This window comes from Gopherus evgoodei, chromosome 20 (assembly GCF_007399415.2).
Source record: "Gopherus evgoodei ecotype Sinaloan lineage chromosome 20, rGopEvg1_v1.p, whole genome shotgun sequence".
Lineage (NCBI taxonomy): Eukaryota > Metazoa > Chordata > Testudines > Testudinidae > Gopherus > Gopherus evgoodei.
In genome coordinates this window covers 19,530,393-19,549,491 of record NC_044341.1, presented here as the reverse complement: position 1 = coordinate 19,549,491, position 19,099 = coordinate 19,530,393, and the positions used below count along the sequence as shown (strand labels likewise).

General features: G+C 43.7%; 1 protein-coding gene across 4 annotated transcripts in view; it reads left to right on the top strand.

Annotated features, from left to right (window-relative positions):
- RLF (rearranged L-myc fusion) overlaps window positions 1-19,099 on the top strand; it is a 107,832-nt gene that overhangs the window by 55,783 nt on the left and 32,950 nt on the right. For 3 of the 4 annotated variants that reach the window (XM_030538718.1, XM_030538719.1, XM_030538720.1), the window contains one exon: window positions 8,843-8,979. In XM_030538718.1, coding sequence (XP_030394578.1) covers window positions 8,843-8,979 — 137 coding nt within the window. Of the gene's footprint in view, window positions 1-8,842; window positions 8,980-9,713; window positions 10,121-19,099 lie in introns of those variants that run through there. The other variant, XM_030538721.1, reaches the window with a different exon arrangement.

The following is a 19,099-nucleotide window of genomic DNA, read 5'->3' as shown; positions in this document are numbered from 1 at the left end:
CTGCCCTATGCACTGTGACGCTGTACTCTTCTGATGCGAAGGAATAAAATGACTGTTCTAATAGAGTGAAAACTAATGTAGAAAAGGAGGGCTGGCGAAGCAGGGCAAAATCCTCTAGCGTCTAGTGACCTGACCCTTTATGATCCTACTACTTTGATTAAAAAGTCTTTTTTTTTCAATGTAGTAACAACTGTGCTAATAGTGAACATTTGTAATCAAGGTTGCAAAACTGTTGCCACTGTAACCCCACTTGTTACTATTTATTGAATTCACTGTTTGGGCTGAAATCTTGAATGCTTGGTGTCAACTTGAATATAAGAATTTGGGGTTGGGGGGAAGGGAGAGAGTTTGAGCAAAATCTTTTAAGCCATTTTTGAGTGTGTGTGGAGGGGAGATAATGAGGTGGACCTTCCATTGTTTAAAATGAAATGTGGCGGAATAAATAAGATATTTGCACTTCCCAGCTTCAAGAGAATAGGTCCCTAATTAAAGTCTCTCTGCTCAGTCCGGGGGGAAAAAAAATTAAGAGCAAACACATTATTTGAAAAGGTGGTGTTGCGTATGTTAGCAAATCTGTTAAACATAGTGTCAGCGCTTTGCCTGGGAGTTAACTGGACAGCTGAGCTGCAAAGACACAATTACTTTGAATCAAGAAGTTGAGCCGAGATGACGAAGAGTGTTGCCAAGATGTGCCTTCTACTGTCTCTGTGAAAATCTGTCCAATTTTGGCCAAGTTGTAAGCCTTTGAAAGATATAGTAATTTGTACATGCTACTAAGTTCCCCAAAGATCCCATCTGCTGTGGGCATGCTGCAACCTGAGGTTGAGTAAGACTTTCCCTGCAGCTGCAACTCACACTGTTGTGGGCAGGGGCGGCTCTAGATATTTTGCCGCCCCAAGCACGGTAGGCAGGTTGCCTTCGGTGGCTTGCCTGCGGGAGGTCCCTGGTCCCGCGAATTTGGCAGCAGCCTGCGGGAGGTCCGCCGAAGCTGCGGGACCAGCAGACGCTCCGCAGGCATTCTGCCGAAGGCAACCTGCCTGCCGCCCTCGCTTGGCGTGTTGGTGCCTGGAGCCGCCCCTGGTTGTGGGCCCTGCATGGTCCAAGTTCAAGTACCTGAACTGAGACAGGCAGCATCTTTTTTTTTTTTTTTTTTTTTTTTTTTTTTTCCCCTGTGCTGCTGGGCCCAGGCAGCATGGATGAAGAAACCATCTGATTTACATGCAGAGTGGATAAGAGCCCAACCTTTAGTGGAGCATTAGATTGAGACAAGGAGACTGTGGGTAGTGGGGAGACTGGTGTGACAGAACTGGTAATTTCCTGCAATATTGTGGACAAATCTTACTGAATTAAGTTTATTGTGGGCCAGGGATTATAAGTAATTCCATGGGGGAGGGGGACCACATCCCTCCAGGAGCTAAGAACGGGGAGGATGGTTGGGCAAATTCATTCAGATTGTAATCCTCCAGAGAGCAACCAGCACCTGGAGAGGCTTGGATGTACTTGTTCAGACTGGACTCTCCAGAGAACCAACAGACTGTCAGGAAATCTTCTTCTTAATAGCCTGAGTGTTTAAATGGGCCAAGCGAGGGCCTATTTATCCAGCAAGTGGATAGGGCATTCTGTCCGAGAGAAACGCCATGCCTTCGGGGGAAGGGTTGGAAGAACTTGACCTATTCATGGATGCTTGTTCTAAGCTAGCAGCTGTTATGAACTTGTGACATCGAAAAAACCTCTTGATGGAGTTTGAAGAACAGATCACCTGTCAGAGCTCTTGTTGGAATTGGGTGATTCCAGATAAGCTTATTAGCATGTGTGTAGTGTTTTTTAATTGTTTTAATGTTTTTTCTGTAATGATTTCATTTGAAGAATAAGTGTGCTTGCTTAGAAAGGGCTGTGTGGTACCTTATATCTATGGGCAATTACACTGTTTATAGCCTCTGAGGAGAAAGCAAAGCAAGCCTGCTTAGGAAGGGAATTCTCAGGGTAGGCAAGAAAGTGCAGCCTGGGGGAAAAAAACAATCAAGGGGGAGAGATGTCTCCACTTGAGGTGATGGCCAGGGAGTTGGAAGCATGAGTGGGTGCCCTTGGTGGACCATAGAGGGGGAATAAAGGTACAGCTACTCTGATCTGTCACAACTGGGTGCAACTGGACTAAGAGATTGGGACAAGAAACCATGGGGTAGTGGAAACTGATGTTTGAGGAGCTTGGGGTAGGTAGATTGGAACTGGGATCCAATGAGGACTGCAGACATGAGTGGGGTTGGGCAATTGGAGGCCAGGATTGGTGGGGAGAGACTGCGATGGTATGAGAAAAGGAGACTGAGACCAGAGAAGCTTGAGCAGTGGAGATTGGGAATGGGACTGGGACAAGAAACCACAGAAGGGTATGAGACAAGTCTGGGACAACCAAGTAGGAGGAGAGGAGGCAAGAGGGGTCACACTTGAGGGGAATGGGTAGACGACTGTGCCCACTAGAGAACACTCTCCTCAAGAGCCTGGAATGGAACACAATATTCCTGAGTCTCACCATTCCTCTATTAGTCTACTGTTAGCAAATTCCTATGAAACTCACAAACAAAGTGTCCCATTCCTCTCTCGTGCTGGTTCACGTAGAGGATAGCCTATAACTTCTATCAGTTACTCCAGTAATTCAGATGATGGAGGTATGTTTGATAGATCCAAAGGTTCCAGTCCTGCTGATGACCCATGTGGGTGTCTGTGTGATGCCACAAGATATCACGTATGTCTTCACCGAGAAGTCTGAAGGAATGCCTAACATAATAAATGCTAATGGAAAGGGGGTAGGTTTAGAAGATAAAATAAAAGAAAGAACAAGTTAAAAATCACTTAGAAAAGTTAGATGCCTGCATGTCACCAGGGCCTGATGAAATGCATCCTAGAATACTCAAGGAGCTAATAGAGGAGGTATCCAAGCCTCTAGCTATTATCTTTGGAAAATCTTGGGAGACAGGAGAGATTCCAGAAGACTGGAAAAGGGCAAATATAATGCCCATCTATAAAAAAGGGAAATAAAAACAATCCAGGAAACTACAGACTAGTTAGTTTAACTTTTGTGCCAGGGAAGATAATGGAGCAAGTAATTAAGGAAATCACCTGCAAACACTTGGAAGGTGGTAAGGTGATAGGGAATAGCCAGCATGGATTTGTGTTGTGTTACAGGAGGTGGAATTAACGGTGATGGAAATGTTTGTATACCAGGGAGTGAAGGCTTCAGGGAGAAGTCTTTTTCCTTCTTGTGGTGGGGAGGCATGGGTGCAGTAATGGGGAGGTAGCCAGATTGGAGGGGGAAATGCATTGAATGGGCTATGGGCATGGCTTGGAAGATGAGCTGAAGCAGGGCTGATGGGGTGCAGCTGGGGATGGGGGAGTGGAGAGGATGGTTGGCTCAGTATGTTAATTGCAGGGCATGATATATACAACTGCCTTAAATGACTGCCAACTCCTACCAACAATGTATCTTTTTCCTGTTTAAAAAAAAACTAGGGAAATTGGCAAAAAAAACAACAACCCATGTTAATGCAGAGTTAAGGTTGTTTGATGTGTCGTCTCCTTGCAAAACATTGAGTTGAGCAAAACTCAAGTTTCTGAAAACTAGGAAATGCACAGTTAATGTTATGTGGCCAACCACACATACCTTTCCTCTGCTGACTCCATAGTTGCTGAAATGGGCAAGCTCTTCACCTCCTCTTACAACCCAGTCACTCTTACCCATAGATTTTATCTAACACTGTTAAAGGACAAAAAAAGAGAAGAGGGAAAAAGGTTGCCCATGCCACCTTTCCTCTGATCCCCTGGAGGTGGCAGTAGCCAATGGGTGTAATTATTTGAATACTCCAGCTGCAGTCAGTGTGTTTAAATGTACATTAAATGGTGCAGGTGGTAGTTGAGCCTGCTTGGTAATGGTCTTTGTGGTAGGAGGACGTGTGGATTACTGTGAGGTGTGAGACAGGGCTGTGATTTATGAGATCTAGGTTTTCCACCCTCATTTGTGTGTGGAAAGGAAAGCAGTACACGTGTGCCTTCAGGATGCAGTATACAATTATTTCTATTCAGAATTTCTTAGGTTATGTCAATAGCAGGGCATAGTGCTGTTACTGTAAAGGATATTGTCAACAGTGAGGTGGAATATGAGAGGATTCTTTAATGCTGGTTAAGTGAAAGTGAGATTGTATTCTGGGAGTGAGTGTAAGGGAGTTGTGAAAGGCTGAGAAGTGGGTTCTTAAATTATACATGCTTAGTATTCGTTCCTAGGAGTGGGCTAAGTGTGTGAGTTTATTCCAGGATCTGGAACCTCCTGAATCTTATCGTGCCAGAGGCCATTGTGAGAATGTGCTATGTGAAAACTGAGGCATTTCTCAGAGGGTAGAGGGAAGGTGACGTGTGCAGCCTTTTTTGTTGTGTTAATAATGATAGATGGAATCTTGTGGATGAGAATGAATGGGTTGTAAAAGGAGGCTCTTCCTTGTACATTTCAGAAACTGGGGCTGGCAAGGTTAAGGTTTGTCTGCTGCTAGGGCATATTGGGGCGCTGCTGAAGAAGAGGAGAGTTAGGGTTGCATGGCCAGTCTTAACTCTATTTCCTGATTATCAGAAGCTTAATTTTTTTTTTTTAATTTTTTCCCCCCTTAACTCAGTGCTCTGTAAGGGGACGACATAGCATCAAGCAGCCTTAAGTCTACATTAACTTGACTTTTTCCTATTGATAGTACTTTGAACATATAAAGCACAGCTTCCATTGACTTCAGTTGCAGCTGTGTATGCACGTATTCACCATTTACATAAATCAGACCCTCAGTTTCAACTCAGCCATTCCGATAGTGAGAGGGATCATTAATGACCCCTGTGAAAAGTTTGAGCCTGATCTATACTACAAAGTTATGTTGGCATAGCTGTCGGTCAGGGGTGTGAAAAACCACACACCCTAGCTGACATAGCTATGACTGGAAAAACCCCAGTGTAGACACAGTTTCTGTCAGCATAGCTAATATTTGTGGAATTGGTACGATCTGGGCAGAAAAATTCCTATTGACAAATACTTAATCTACACTAGGGGTTCTTCTGGGATAGATATACCAGGAAAGAATTTTGTAGTGTCGACAAGGCTTTGATTTAAATGACAGGACCAGCATCACATAGCAAATCTGTGGCACAGGCAGGAATAGAATCCAGTTGGTGGTACTCAGCTGCCTTAATCACGAGATAATTGTCTCTCCCTGCAATCCCCTGCCCAGTCTCATGGTGCTCCCTATGGGTCTGTCCTCCAGAGGAAGCCCTGGAAGGAGCAACAATTGAGCCAAAACTCAGGGCAGTGCTCCCTGAACTTTGGGGGGGGAATCAATTTCACCTCCTTTCTCACCCTGCCATTTGTTGTTAAAGGCTTGCCCATATTCATTTGTACATCTTCCATATACTGTTGCCTAGTCATTCTAGCTCCCCCCACTTTGGGAAAATACTCCTGGAGTAAACTTTATAATATACTACTACTTTCAGGAAAATCCTTACTTCCATGTGTGACTTTAAGTATGAGTAGTCTCACTGAAGTCCTAAGTGGAACAAAGTGCCTGCAACAGAAAGAGAATTTGGGTCAAAATGTAAACAAAAAGCATCTTGCATTAGAAGTTGTATGTGAATATCTAATTCAATAACTGCTTCCTTATTAATACAAATGATCACAGTCACCGCTGTAATACTCATCCAATTGAGATGTTAAGTTTTTGAAAATGTAAATTGCTCATGTTTGGGGAAGGGTATGCTAGCGGGCTGGCATTCCTACTGGGGCAGAGATCGGATTGTGGTAGGTTGTTTCTGGTATGTTGTTTGTTCTATAGTGTTCTGTACAAACAGTTCCACAAATCCTTGCATGTATTAAGTCTCACACTCAAATCACTAAATTAAGCAATGATTAGGTTGGGTTACTAATTGTGGATAAGATTGAACTGGTATTTGGCGGTATACCATACCAGCAATACTTTGTAGTAAAAATGATCCCTTACTGCTTTGTTGATGTGTTTTTTTTTACTTGAATGACAAATAAAAACTTTACTGCTAGAGCGATGGAGATGGATTCTGTTCCATCTTGCGTTATCAATTGAATTGTTCCAGTCATGGACACCTGCACAGCCGTGTCTTTCAAAGATGTAAGAGGGCATAATTTATTCCGGAGAATGTTTATTTCTAGCGATTACTCACAAGGTAGAAAGAATGCAGCATTGACTTGGAGCAGGGGGTTGGACTAGATGACCTCCTGATGTCCCTTCCAACCCTGATATTCTGTGATTCTAGGGAGAATAGGATTACAATTCAGAATGATCTGGACAAACTGGAGAAATCATCTGAAGCAGATAGGGTGAAATTCAATAAGGACTAATGCAAAGTACTCCAGGAAGGACTGTCAATTGCACACATACAAAATGGGAAATGACTGTGAAAAGGGATCTGGGGAATATAATGGATCATAGAATCATAGAAGATTAGGGTTGGAAGAGACCTCAGGAGGTCATCTAGTCCAACCCCCTGCTCCAAGCAGGACCAACCCCAACTAAATCATGCCAGCCAGGGCTTTGTCAAGCCAGGCCTTAAAACTCTAAGGATGGAGATTCCACCACCTCCTCCCTAGGTAACCCACCCTAGTAAAATAGTTTTTCCTAATATCCAACCTAGACCTCCCCCCACTGCAACTTCAGACCATCACTTCTTGTTCTGTCATCTGCCACCACTGAGAATAGCCTCGCTCCATCCTCTTTAGAACCCCCTTCAGGTAGTTGAAGGCTGCTATCAAATCCCCCCTCACTCTTCTGTGGACTAAATAAACCCAGTTCCCTCAGCCTTTCCTCATAAGTCATGTGCCCCAGCCCCCTAAGGATTTATGTTGCCCTCCTCTGGCCCCTCTCCAATTTATGCACATCCTTTCTGTACTGGGGGACCCAAAACTGGACAGAGTACTCTAGGTGTGGCTTCATCAGTGCCAAATAGAAGGGAATAATCACTTCCCTTGATTTGCTGGCAGCGCTCCTACTAATGCAGCCCAATATTCTGTTGGTCTTCTTGGCAACAAGAGCATGTATCTACCTCTCCCCCAGCTTAGTGCCATCCGCAAACTTGCGGAGGATGCAATCCATTCCATCATCCAGATCATTAATGAGTTCACAAGCTGAATGAGTCAAAGTGTAACACTGTTGCAAAAGTATCAGCAGGAGTGTTGTAAGCAGAACACTGGAAGTTATTCTTCCGCTCTACTCTGGACTGATAAAGCTGCAGCTGGAGTATTGTATCCAGTTCTGAGTGCCACATTTCGGGAAAGAGGAGGACAAATTGGAGAAAATCCAGAGAAGAGCAACAGAAATGATTAAAGGTCTAGGAAACATGACCTATGAGGAAAGATTTGGGGAAAAACAGGGTTTGGTTAGTCTGGCAAATAGAAGACTAAAGGAGGACATAAGATTTTTCAAGTACACCTTTATCTTGATATAATGCTGTCCTTGGGAGCCAAAAAATCTTACCGCGTTATAGGTGAAACCATGTTATCTCGAACTTGCTTTGATCCACTGGAGTTCGCAGTCCCCCACCCCCGGAGTGCTGCTTTACTGCATTATATCCAAATTCGTGCTATATCAGGTCATGTTATATTGAGGTAGAGGTGTATATAAAAGGTTGTTACGAGGAGGAGAGAGAAAAATTGTTCTCGCTAACCTCTGAGGATAAAACAAGATGCAATGGGCTTAAATTGCAGTGAAGAAAGTTTAGGCTGGACATCAGAAAAATCCCTAACTGTCACGGTAGTTAAGCAGTGGAACAAATTGCCTAGGAAGATTGTGGAATCTCCATCATTGGAGGTACTTAAGAACAGATTAGATAAACAGCTTTCAGGACATAGTCTTGCAGTAAGTGTAGGGGACAGGACTAGATGACCTCTCAAAGTCCCCTCTAGTCCTGCATTTCTATGATTCTGTAGTGTTTGTGTCAGATGGCTATTATTGGCGATTAATAGGCAATATTGAAGCTATTTCACTAGTACTCATTTTTAAACATCTGACTACCTAGATTGTTGGTAGATCTTAAATAAGGTATTGTTTTTTTTAATCTGATCCTGATACACAGTAAAATTAAAGGAATGTACACAACACAGTTGCCAACTTTCACATGGTAAATAAGCACCCCGACTTTAATAGTAAGCCAAAAATCAAGCTAATTCCATTTCAAAACAAGGCAAAAAGAAGCCAATCTCTAAGAACCCCAACACTGTATGTGACTAGATCCCTCCGCTCTGCAGTCTGAGACGGTGGTAGGCCCACTGTGCCCCCCAACTCTCTCCCCCTTTTGCCCCTGCTTGCCAGGAGCCGATTAAATTAAAAAGCAGCAACAAGCTACTAGTCAAAAAACTAGCCAACAAGCAACTCACAAGGCAGTTAAGCCAAAACCAAGCCCAATTTCTGCGTATTTTTTTTTCCGTGGGTTTGACATGTCTGGTACACAACTGAAGTGGTACGTCAGCTTAAACCCATTGGCAGTAGTGCAACAAAGGGCGTCTTGCCAAAATCTTTAAAGAAAATTAAAATACCAGGAAATGTAGGGAAGGATAAACAGATGACCATTGGAGAACATGAGAGGAAGAAAGGTTATGAGACTGGCTTACTCCTGGAGTAGTTATTCCTGGTTTTCATTAAACCTTGAATTTCACATGTCTAAAAGAAGCTAGGAATATTTGCAACTAGAAAAAATAATGTTAAATACAGTCTGTTAACATACATCATTTAGAAGATTTTTGCAAAAAAAAATCCCTGAAGAAACTTTGTTCTTTTTGACATGACATTGTTTTTGTTAGATTGCAAAAGTGGACTGCAAAGAAGTACTAGAGATCATATGTAATTTGGAATCTGAGGGGCAAGATAACACTGCGTTTATTCTTTGTACAACATACCTCACCCAGCAACTTCAAACTGCAACCGTGTATTGCTCTTGGTAAGTAATAAAAGTGTGTGTGTGTGTGTATGTTTTTCTCATGTATGGTTTATGAAAAGTGCAACAAACAGTTTAACATGATTTCAAATGCCACTTTTTCATATAAAAAAATATAGAAAGTGATGACTAGACTAAAGCCGGATGTTAAATTAGCTTTTCTACAGTATATGCAAACTGTTCATCATTGTTGTGTTAAGGAGAGCTAAAGTGACCTATCTGAAATCACACTCTTTCAATCTGTCAGGATGAGGCATTGTAGGTATCGAAAAAGAGATTATGGTACCTCCTTAAGAAATTAAATCTCCAGAACTTGATTTGAGAATTCTAGAGGCAGTAAAAAGTCAAGTAGCTGGGCTACTAACCAGAATAAGTTGGTTCAATTAATAAAAATATACTTTTTTCTATGAAAGAGGTTATCTGTGGGTAACTAACTGGAGTTCTTAGGGTTGTTGCTTCTGCACATTCATGCTATTGGGACTCATGACCAGCACCCTAGGATCACAGAAATATTGGATAAACTGCACAGGTACCTGGTCTTGACACTGAACATTTAGGGACCAGGGTAATAAGAGGCATGTAACTCAGGTGCTTCAGTTTCTTCCATTGAACCCCAGAGCCAAAGGTAGATTGATAGGTCTATATGGAACAAGTGAAAGTGGGTTGAGTAGAGAGAATGTGCAGGGGGAACGCCCCTGAAGAACTCGGTTATTGTAAGAAACCTTTTTTTCTTTCAGATGACCTCTTTACATTCCCACTGATGAAAATTTGGAAAGCATTAGAATCCCCAGAATGCTGGGACTAGGAATTCTAAACTGAACAGTGATCTAAAAAATACTCTTCCAATCCTAGCATCAGATCTGCATGTCTAATTCAGGTAGAAGTGCACGCTTACGTAACTCAGTGGGAATGTGGCAGAAGCAGTGCAGAGAAGCTGCTCAGACTCTTGCTGAATAAACCCATACCTATGGTCCAGGAACCATGGCTAAGGTGTAGCAGATTTCTGTTCAAAGTCTGATCTGTTTGGATAGAAGAAAGGAGTGCTATTTTTCCTCTCATAATGATAGTGTTAATGTTTTTTTCTATAGATAGAAACTTACTCGTGAGGGAATTCTGCGTCAAAAAATAAAAATTCTGCACACAACATTGCAAAATTCTGCGAATTTTATTTGTCAAAATAAGACTCTCTAATCATGTCAGTTTCAATTATTTTGGTAATTTATTTCAAAATACCTGTCAGCAAGTATGTAACCTCACTCACTCACTCACTCTCTCTCCCCCCCCCCCGGAGTAGAATTAAATAAACCCCCACAACAACCCAGTTTCTGTTTTTCTGCCTCCTATCCCCCTAGAGCCCAGCTGGGGGGACAGACACTGTCACCACCTTCCCTCCCGGATGCAAGCTGCAAGGCCACCAGACACACTCACCTCCTCCCCCTAGAGCCCAGGTTTCCCGTTCTTCTCGCCCTCTTCCCTCTTCCAGCCCAGATACTGTCACCCTCTACCTCCCAGAGCCCAGGGATCCAGAGGGAGAAATAGCCTGATGCTGGGTCCCAGGTTTGAATGGAGTTTCCTGTGTGCCACTGCCTCCTTCCTTCAGGATGTGCTGGGAACCCTCCAGTTCCCTCCCCCGGCCTTGTCTTCTATTTGTGAGCTGAGCTCTACCGGGTTCAGCAGCCCCTAGTGGTGGCCAATATCTCTGAAACCCATTTCTGTGGGCGGGGGGAGGAAATTCTGTGTGCACATTAATTTCTGTAAAATTCCGCATTGGCATTCTTTTCATTTTCTCTACATAATATTTAGATACAAACATAAGAACGGCCATATTGGGTCAGACCAAAAGTCCATCCAGCTCAGCATCCTGTCTTCCAACAGTGGCCAATGCCAGGTGCCCCAGAGGGAATGAACAGAATAGATAATCAAGTGATCCATTCCCTGTCCCTCATTCCCAGCTTCTGGCAAACAGAGGCTAGACACACCATCCCTGCCCATCCTTGCTAATAGCCATTGATGGATCTATCCTCCATGAATTTATCTAGTTCTTTTTTTAAACCATGTTGTGAAGGCCAAGATTATAACATCCTCTGGCAAGGAGTTCCACAGGTTAACTGTGCGTTGTGTGAAAAAATACTTCCTTTTGTTTCTTTTAAACCTGCTGCCTAATAATTTCATTTGGTGGCCCCTAGTTCTTGTGTTATGAGGAGTAAATAACAGTTCCTTATTTACTTTCTCCACACCAGTCATGATTTTATAGACCTCTGTCATATTCCTCCCTCCTTAGCTGTCTCTTTCCAAGCTGAAAAGTCCCAGTTTTATTAATCTCTTCTCATATGGCAGCCGTTCCATACCCCTAATCATTTTTGTTGACCTTTTCTGAACCTTTCCCAATTCAGATATCTTTTTTTTGAAATAGGGCAACCACATCTGCACGCAATATTCAAGATGTGGGCATACCATGGATTTATATAGAGGCAATATGGTATTTTCTGTCGTCTTCTCTATCCCTTTCATTCCAACATTGTTTGCTTTTTTGACTGCTGCTGCATGTTGAGTGGATGTTTTCAGAGCATTATCCACAGTGACTCCAAGATCTTTCTTGAGTGGTAACAGCTAATTTAGACCGTATCATTTTATATGTATAGTTGGGATTATGTTTTCCAATGTGTATTACTTTGCATTTATAAACATTGAATTTCTGCCATTGTGTTGCCCAGTCACCCAGTTTTGAGAGAACTTTTTTTAGCTCTTCGCAGTCTGCCTGGGACTTTACTATCTTGCGTAGTTTTGTATCTATAAATTTTGCCACTTCACTGTTTACTCCTTTTTTCAGATCATTTATGAAGATGTTAAATAGGACTGGTCCCAGAACAGATCTCTGGGGGGACACTACTATTTACTTTTCTCCATTCTGAAAACTGACCATTTATTCCTACCATTGTTTCCTATCTTTTAACCAGTTACTAATCCATGAGAGAACCTTCCCTCTTATCCTGTGACTGCTTACTTTGGTTAAGAACCTTTGGTTAGGGACTTAGTCAAAAGCTTTCTGATTCCTCCTTGTCCACATGCTTGTTGACCACCTCAAAGAATTCTAGTAGATTGGTGAGGCATGATTTCCCTTTACAAAAACCATATTGACTATTCCCCAACAAATCCCGTTAATCTATGTGTCTGATAATTTTGTTCTTTACTATAGTTTCAGCCAGTGTGCCTGGTACTGAAGTCAGGCTTACCGGCCTGTAATTGCTGGGGTCACCTCTAGAGCCCTTTTTAAAAATTTGGCATCACATTAGCTATCCTCCAGTTATTTGGTACAGAAGCTGATTTGAATAATAGATTATAGCCTTCAGTTAGTCCTGCGATTTCAAATTGAGTTCCTTCAGAACTCTTGGGTGAATACCATCTGGTCTTGGTGGCTTATTATTTTTTTACTTATTAGATAGTTACTACTACTTCTTACTGTGTGGTAATGCCCAGTTCTCCTGGCTTTAAGCGCCGTCTGTCTTGCTGGGAGGCGATCCTGATCAGTGACAGACACTCCCACAGTTTCTATTTCCTCGTGGAATCACACGTTGGTCAGACGTGCAACTTTTCTCTGCCACTGAAATCAAGAGCCAGAAAAAAATAGAGAGAGAGAGAGAGCTTCACCTTCTCATGATGGAGAGCACTCTACATCCAGCCTCGATCTAGGCCAAAGAGACCCTTCCTATATGTCGGTCCTCCTGCAAGTCTGCTCCTTCAGAGCCCTACAGTTCTGTGGCATCTAAGAGGAAGACACAGGACTCCTCTCATAAGCCCTCAAAAGAACATTCTCTGGGCTCACCTGGTAGAGATCCTACTTCTAAAAAGCCAAGAACATCAGTTTTCTCAGCTAACCTGGCACCTCTGGCTCTTCAAGCAGTTGCTGTTGAGGCTTCCGCTTCATAAGGTACCCAGGATGTGGTTAGACCACAAGGCAGAAAAGCCACGATCCTGGAGAGACCATTAATAATATTATTGGGTCAAGGCAGCAAGAAGAGCTCTTTCTATGCTTCCTCGGTACCAAAGAAACCGACTTGGGCTTCAACCACATTTTGGTGCCATCAGCAATCATGCTTCCCTCTAAGCGCCCAAAGCCTGCAGAACCCTCAGCAGCCTTACCCATGGCTACCTCAGTGCAGGCTTCAGCCTTTGTACCAATCACCGTTCACCATAGATCTCTCCAGGTGCCCCACCTTTCCTGAGTGAACATGAGGAAGAGAATTCAAGTGTCAGTTCTGGGCTCTCCTCCTCACTCCTTCGGAAGTCTCTTCCCAGAATCCTCCTGTGAAGGAGCTACTGTTCGTGGCCTACGATTACCAGCAACCCCTTGCTGGTATGAGCACCCTTGGGTGCTGCCTCCTATACCGTATGCACCTCCTCCATGGGCAGCTTATCGCCAATAATTTTCCAGGAAATCAAGTGTCCCCACCATAGAGACGAGCAACCAGCATCACCTACTCCCTCCAGAGACCTGATGCTCCACAGGAATCCTTCAAGACAAGGGAAGCTAGAGCTGATGAAGGGATCTCCCCCATGGCCAACGTCTCCTCTTCATTTCCTACTCCTGGGGAAATTCTGTGCATCTGTGGATGTGCAGAATTCCTCTCCTACGTAATTTTGTATTTTCCTGCATAAAAAACATTTTGCTTAATTGTTGCAGTTCTGCCTTTTGCCTGCCAGCCAGCTGCGTTCAGGCTGGCTGTTCTAGTGCTACAGCGATCTCTGGTGGGCAAAAGGTAGAATTGCATCACTTTTTAGGCAAAATGTATTTTATTCAGGAAAATACAAAATTCTATGCCCAGTGCTGCAAAATTCCCCCAGGAGTAGAAGTTAATCACAGCACCCTGCCCATGGAGCCAGATTAGGAAAGAGTGGAGCATACAGGGCTGCTTTTGGGGTCACAGACTGGGTTTCAGAATGGCTAGTGGGCAAACGACACACTGCAGCATGGGCTTAGGAGGTAGTGGGGTGATAGCATTGAGCATGGGGATGGGGGGGGTCTCAAAATACCCATGGGAATGAGGGGTGTGGGGACAGGGGCAGACATGCCTGACTGAAGGGAGAGGCTTGAGGTCAGCCAAGGTCTGCATGGGGGAGGCTTCCCAACACCCTAACAATCCCCCCCACCCTCCAGAAAAACCTCTCACCCAACACCCTCCAGGATCACTTTTTGGCTCCTTCCCTCTCCCTCAGCTCCTCCATTACCCTGACTCCCCCAAGCCTTTGCACTGCTTCTGACAAGTGCAGGAAGTACAGTAGAAGATGGGTCAAAGTTGCTTGCAAATAGCACAGAGGAGTCTCTGCAAACATTGAAAGTTTCTAGAGTGACCTTATGTTTGCTTGATATCTAAACTCTGACCTAAATGAGAAAACTCAGTAAGTGTGAAACAGACCAGAGATCCCACCTCCTCCAATTCCTTATCTCCCAGAGGCCATATGAGCCACATTAGAGAAGACCAGAGATTTCAGAGAAGGAAACCATTCTCTTCTCAGGCTCCCGTCTTGCACCTATTCACCTCCAAGCAGCAATTTTGATGGGTTGGTGGAGGGTTTGACTTGTCATCCTTATCCTCTTCAGCTGCACCGATTTACCAGTCTTCCTCCCTTTGGTGACCACCTTCACTGCTTCAGGCAAGCTTGGGAGTCAGTCACTACGGACAAGTGGGTTTTGGAGATCATCTCCACAGGTTACACCATCCACTTTACTTCACTTCCACCAATGAACCTCTCTTTCCTGTTCCTCTTCAGGGAACTCTCTCACAAGAACATGCTTCATCAAAAAATACACACGCTCTTACGTTTGAGAGCTATAGAACGCAGCACAAAGGGAAGGAGTTTTATTCAAGGTACTTCCTGATACCAAAAAAAGCAGAGGTTGGAGACCCATCCTTGACCTGAGGCTACTCAGTAGCTGTGTGAAGGCACAGAAATTCAAAGTGGTGATGCTTGCAGTGATAATTCCATCACTAGAGATTGTTTCTCAGCCCTCACCTTCAAGATGCATATTTCCACATTGCTATACATCCATCCCACAAACAATTTCTCCATTTCTTTGCTGGCCAGGACCACTTTAAATACCGAGTGTTCCCCTTCAGCCTATCATCTGCCCTAACTGTCTTTTTGATGGTCTGCAGAAAAGATGTCTTAGTATTCCCTTACCTTGACAAATGGTTGCTGAAAGGCCACTCCCTGGAACTGATGTCTTGGGAACCTTCCGATGCTATAGCCCTATTCCTCAAATTGGGCCTACAGCTGAACATACAAAAAATCCACCTTGACCCTGTGCAAAATTTTGTGTTCATAGGAACCATCTTGAATCAGTGACAACAAGTGCCTACCTTCCCCTGCACAGGTTTGTGGCTCTTTCCAACGTAGTAAACAGAATTCACTTCAGCCCTTAAACCACAGTCAGGAGCTGCATTCAATTACTGGGACAGAGAGACAAGCCTGAGTCAGCCTTGTGATCATCTTCCCCCTGTGTGATTAACGAGGGGTAGGACTGACCTAGAAGAGAAGGCCTTAAAAGCCAGAGGCTAAGTGACCAAGGGGAGCTAGTGAACAGGGGACCGCCAACTGGGGAATTTGTAGGAGGAAGTTTTAATATAGTCACTATGGTTAGAAAGGGCAGCATAGCCAGTGCCAGTGCTGCTCCTTTCTCCTCCTCCTGTGCTTGCATTCAGACAGACAGCCTAACCATAGATGTCTCTACCCAGATCCTGGTGTGAATTTGCAGAGACTGTGGCCTGCATTTCCCACTCACCGAAAGCCAGGTTTGGGGGAGCATCCAGTGTGAAAGGCGCCTGCTGGTGCAATCTCTCAGGAAGCAGGTGGGAGAGCTACAAGAGGAGGTAGCTAGGTTGAGGAGCATCTGTGCCCACGAGAAATTCCTTGAGAGTATTCATATGGAGTCATCCAATGCTGAGAAAGCTATATAGCTACAGAGGATTCCTGTCGCACCACCCGGGGAGGAGGATATGGCTGTGTTACAGGGAGGACACTGGCAGCTAGTTACTTCTGGCAGCAGACAGTAACACCCTTCCCCCCCCACCCTGCAATGAGAGATGAGGAATCACCCCCAAAGGTGAAGGAGGAGAAGCCATGTACCCCCAAGGCTGGGAAGTTCGCAGCCACTGCTCCCCGGAATAAACATAGGGTAGTAGTGGTTGGTGACTCTCTTCTGAGGGGGATGGAGGCACCCATCTGTCGCCTGACATGGCATCCCAGGGGGTATGCTGACTGCCAGGAGCCCATCCGCAACACATTACAGAGGGATTGTCAAGGACCATCCGGCCTCTGACTAGTACCCCATGCTACTCATCCATGTGGGCACTAATAATACTGCGAGGTATGACCCACAGCAGATCAGAAGTGACTATAGAGCGCTGGGAGTAAGGGTGAAGGAGTTGGATGGGCAGGTGGCGGTCACTTCGATCCTTCCAGTCAAGGGTAGGGGCCCGGGCAGACAGATGCATCCTGGAGGTCAATGCCTAGCTGCAAAGATGGTGTTGCTAGGAGGGCTTCGGCGTCCTTGACTATGGGATGCTGTTCCCGGAAGAAGGACTGCTTATTGAGGAAGGGGAAGGGCATATTTGGATACAGACTGGCTAACCTAGTGAGGAGGGCTTTAAACTAGGTTTGAAAGGGGCAGGTGACCAAAGCCCACAGGTAAGTCAAGAACATGGAGACCTGGGAGAAGGTTCACAATTTGTGGGGAGCATGGGCCGAAGTAGGGATAAAGGAGAAACAAGACAGAACTAGGGGTGGGGGAATTAAATCAGTATCTTAGATGTCTGTGTACTAATGCGAGAAGTATGGGGAATAAATAAACACAACTATGACATAGTTGGCATCATAAAGACCTGGTGGGATAATATACATGACTAGAATATTGATATAGAAGGATACAGCTTGCTCAGGATGGACAGGCTGGGAGTGGGAGAGAGAAGGTGTTGCCTTATATATTAAAAATGTATACACTTGGACTGAGGTTGAGATGGAAATAGGAGACAGACTTGTTGAAAGTCTCTGGGTAAGGATAAAAGGGGTAAAAAACAAGATTGATGTTGTGGTTGGGGTCTACTGCAGACCACGTAAGAAGAGGTGGATAAGGCTTTTTTTAAACAACTAACAAAATCGTCCAAAGCACAGGACTTGGTGGTGATGAGGGACTTCAACTACTCAGACGTCTGTTGGGAAAACAGAGCAAGGCACAGATTATCCAACAAGTTCTTGGAATGTATTGGAGACAATTTTTTTTATTACAGAAGATGAAGAAAGCTACTAGAAGAGCGGCTGTTCCAGATTTGATTTTGACAAATAGGGAAGAACTGGTTGAGAACTTTTGAAAGTGGAAGGCAGCTTCGGTAAAAGTGATCATGAAATGGTACAGTTCATGATTCTAAGGAATGGTAGGAGGGAAAAAGCAAAATAAAGATAATGGATATCAAGAAGGCAGACTTTAGCAAACTCAGGGAGTTGGTAGGTAAGGTCCCATGGGAAGCAAGTCTAAGGGGAAAAACAATTGAAGACAGTTGACAGTTTTTCAGAGAGACATTATTAAGGGCACAAAAGCAAACTTTCCCACTGCGTAGGAAAGATAGGAAATATGGCAAGAGACCACCCTGGCTTAACCAGGAGATCTTTAGTGATTTAAAACTCAAGAGTTCTACAAAAAGTAGAAACTCGGTCAAATTACAAAGGATGAATATAAACAAATAACACAAGTATGTAGGGACAAAATTAGAAAGGCCGAGGCATAAAACAATATCAAACTAGCTAGAGACATAAAAGGTAACAAGAAGACATTCTATAAATACATTAGAAGCAAGAGGAAGACCAAGGACAGGGTAGTACTGTTACTCAATGAAGGGAGAAAAACAATAATAGAAAATATGGAAATGACAGAGGTGCTTAATGACTTCTTTGTTTTGGTTTTCTCCAAGAAGGTTGGCAGTGATTGGACTAATATAATGAATACCAGTGAAAATGTGGTATGATCAGAAGAGGCTAAAATAGGGAAAGCACAAGTTAAAAATTACTTAGACAAATTAGATGTCTTCTAGTCACCAGCACCTGACCAATGCATCCTAGAATACTCGAGTTGACTGAGGAAATATCTGAGCCATTAGCAATTATCTTTGAAAAGTCATAGAAGACTGGAGAGATTCAAAAAGATTGGAAAAGGGCAACTATAGTGCCCATCTATAAAAAAGGGAAATAAGGACAACCCAAGGAATTACAGACCAGTCAGCTTAACTTCTGTACCCCTAAAGATAAGGGAGCAGATAATTAAGCAGATAATTAAGCAATCAGTTTTCAAACATCTAGATGATAATAAGGTGATGAGTAACAGTCAGCATGGATTTGTCAAGAACAAATTGCGTCAAACCAACCTGATAACTTTCTTTGACTGCCTTGTGGATAGGGGGGAAATGGTAGACATGGTCTATCTTAACTTTTTAGTAAAGCTTTTGATGCTGTCTTGCCTGATCTTCTCATAAACAAACGAGGGAAATGCAACCTAGATGGAGCTACTATAAGATGGGTGCAAAACTGGTGGGAAAACTGTTCCCAGAGAGTAATTGTCAGTGGTTCACAGTCATGCTGGAAGGACATAACGAGTGAGGTGCCGAAGGGATGAGTTCTGGGTCTGGTTCTGTTCAATATCTTCATCAATGATTTAGATAATGGCATAGAGAATACACTAACAAAGTTTGCAAATGATATCCAGCTGGGAGGGGTTACAAGTGCAAAATGATCTGGACAAACTGGAGAAATTGTTTGAAGCAAATAGGATGAAATAAGGACAAATGCAAAGTATTCCATTTATGAAGGAACTATCAGTAGCACACATACAAAATGGGAAATGACTGCCTCGGAAGGAGTACTGCGGAAAGGAATCTGAGGATCATAGTGGACCACAAGCTAAAGATGAGTCAACAGAGTAACGCAAAAAAAAAAAAAAAATCTGTGATGTGTTTGTAAGAAAGACACAAAAAGTAATTCTTCTGTTCTACTCTGCACTGATTAGGCCTCAACTGGAGTATTGTGTCCAGTTCTGGGCACCATGTTTCAGGAAAGATGTGGACAAATGGGAGAGAGT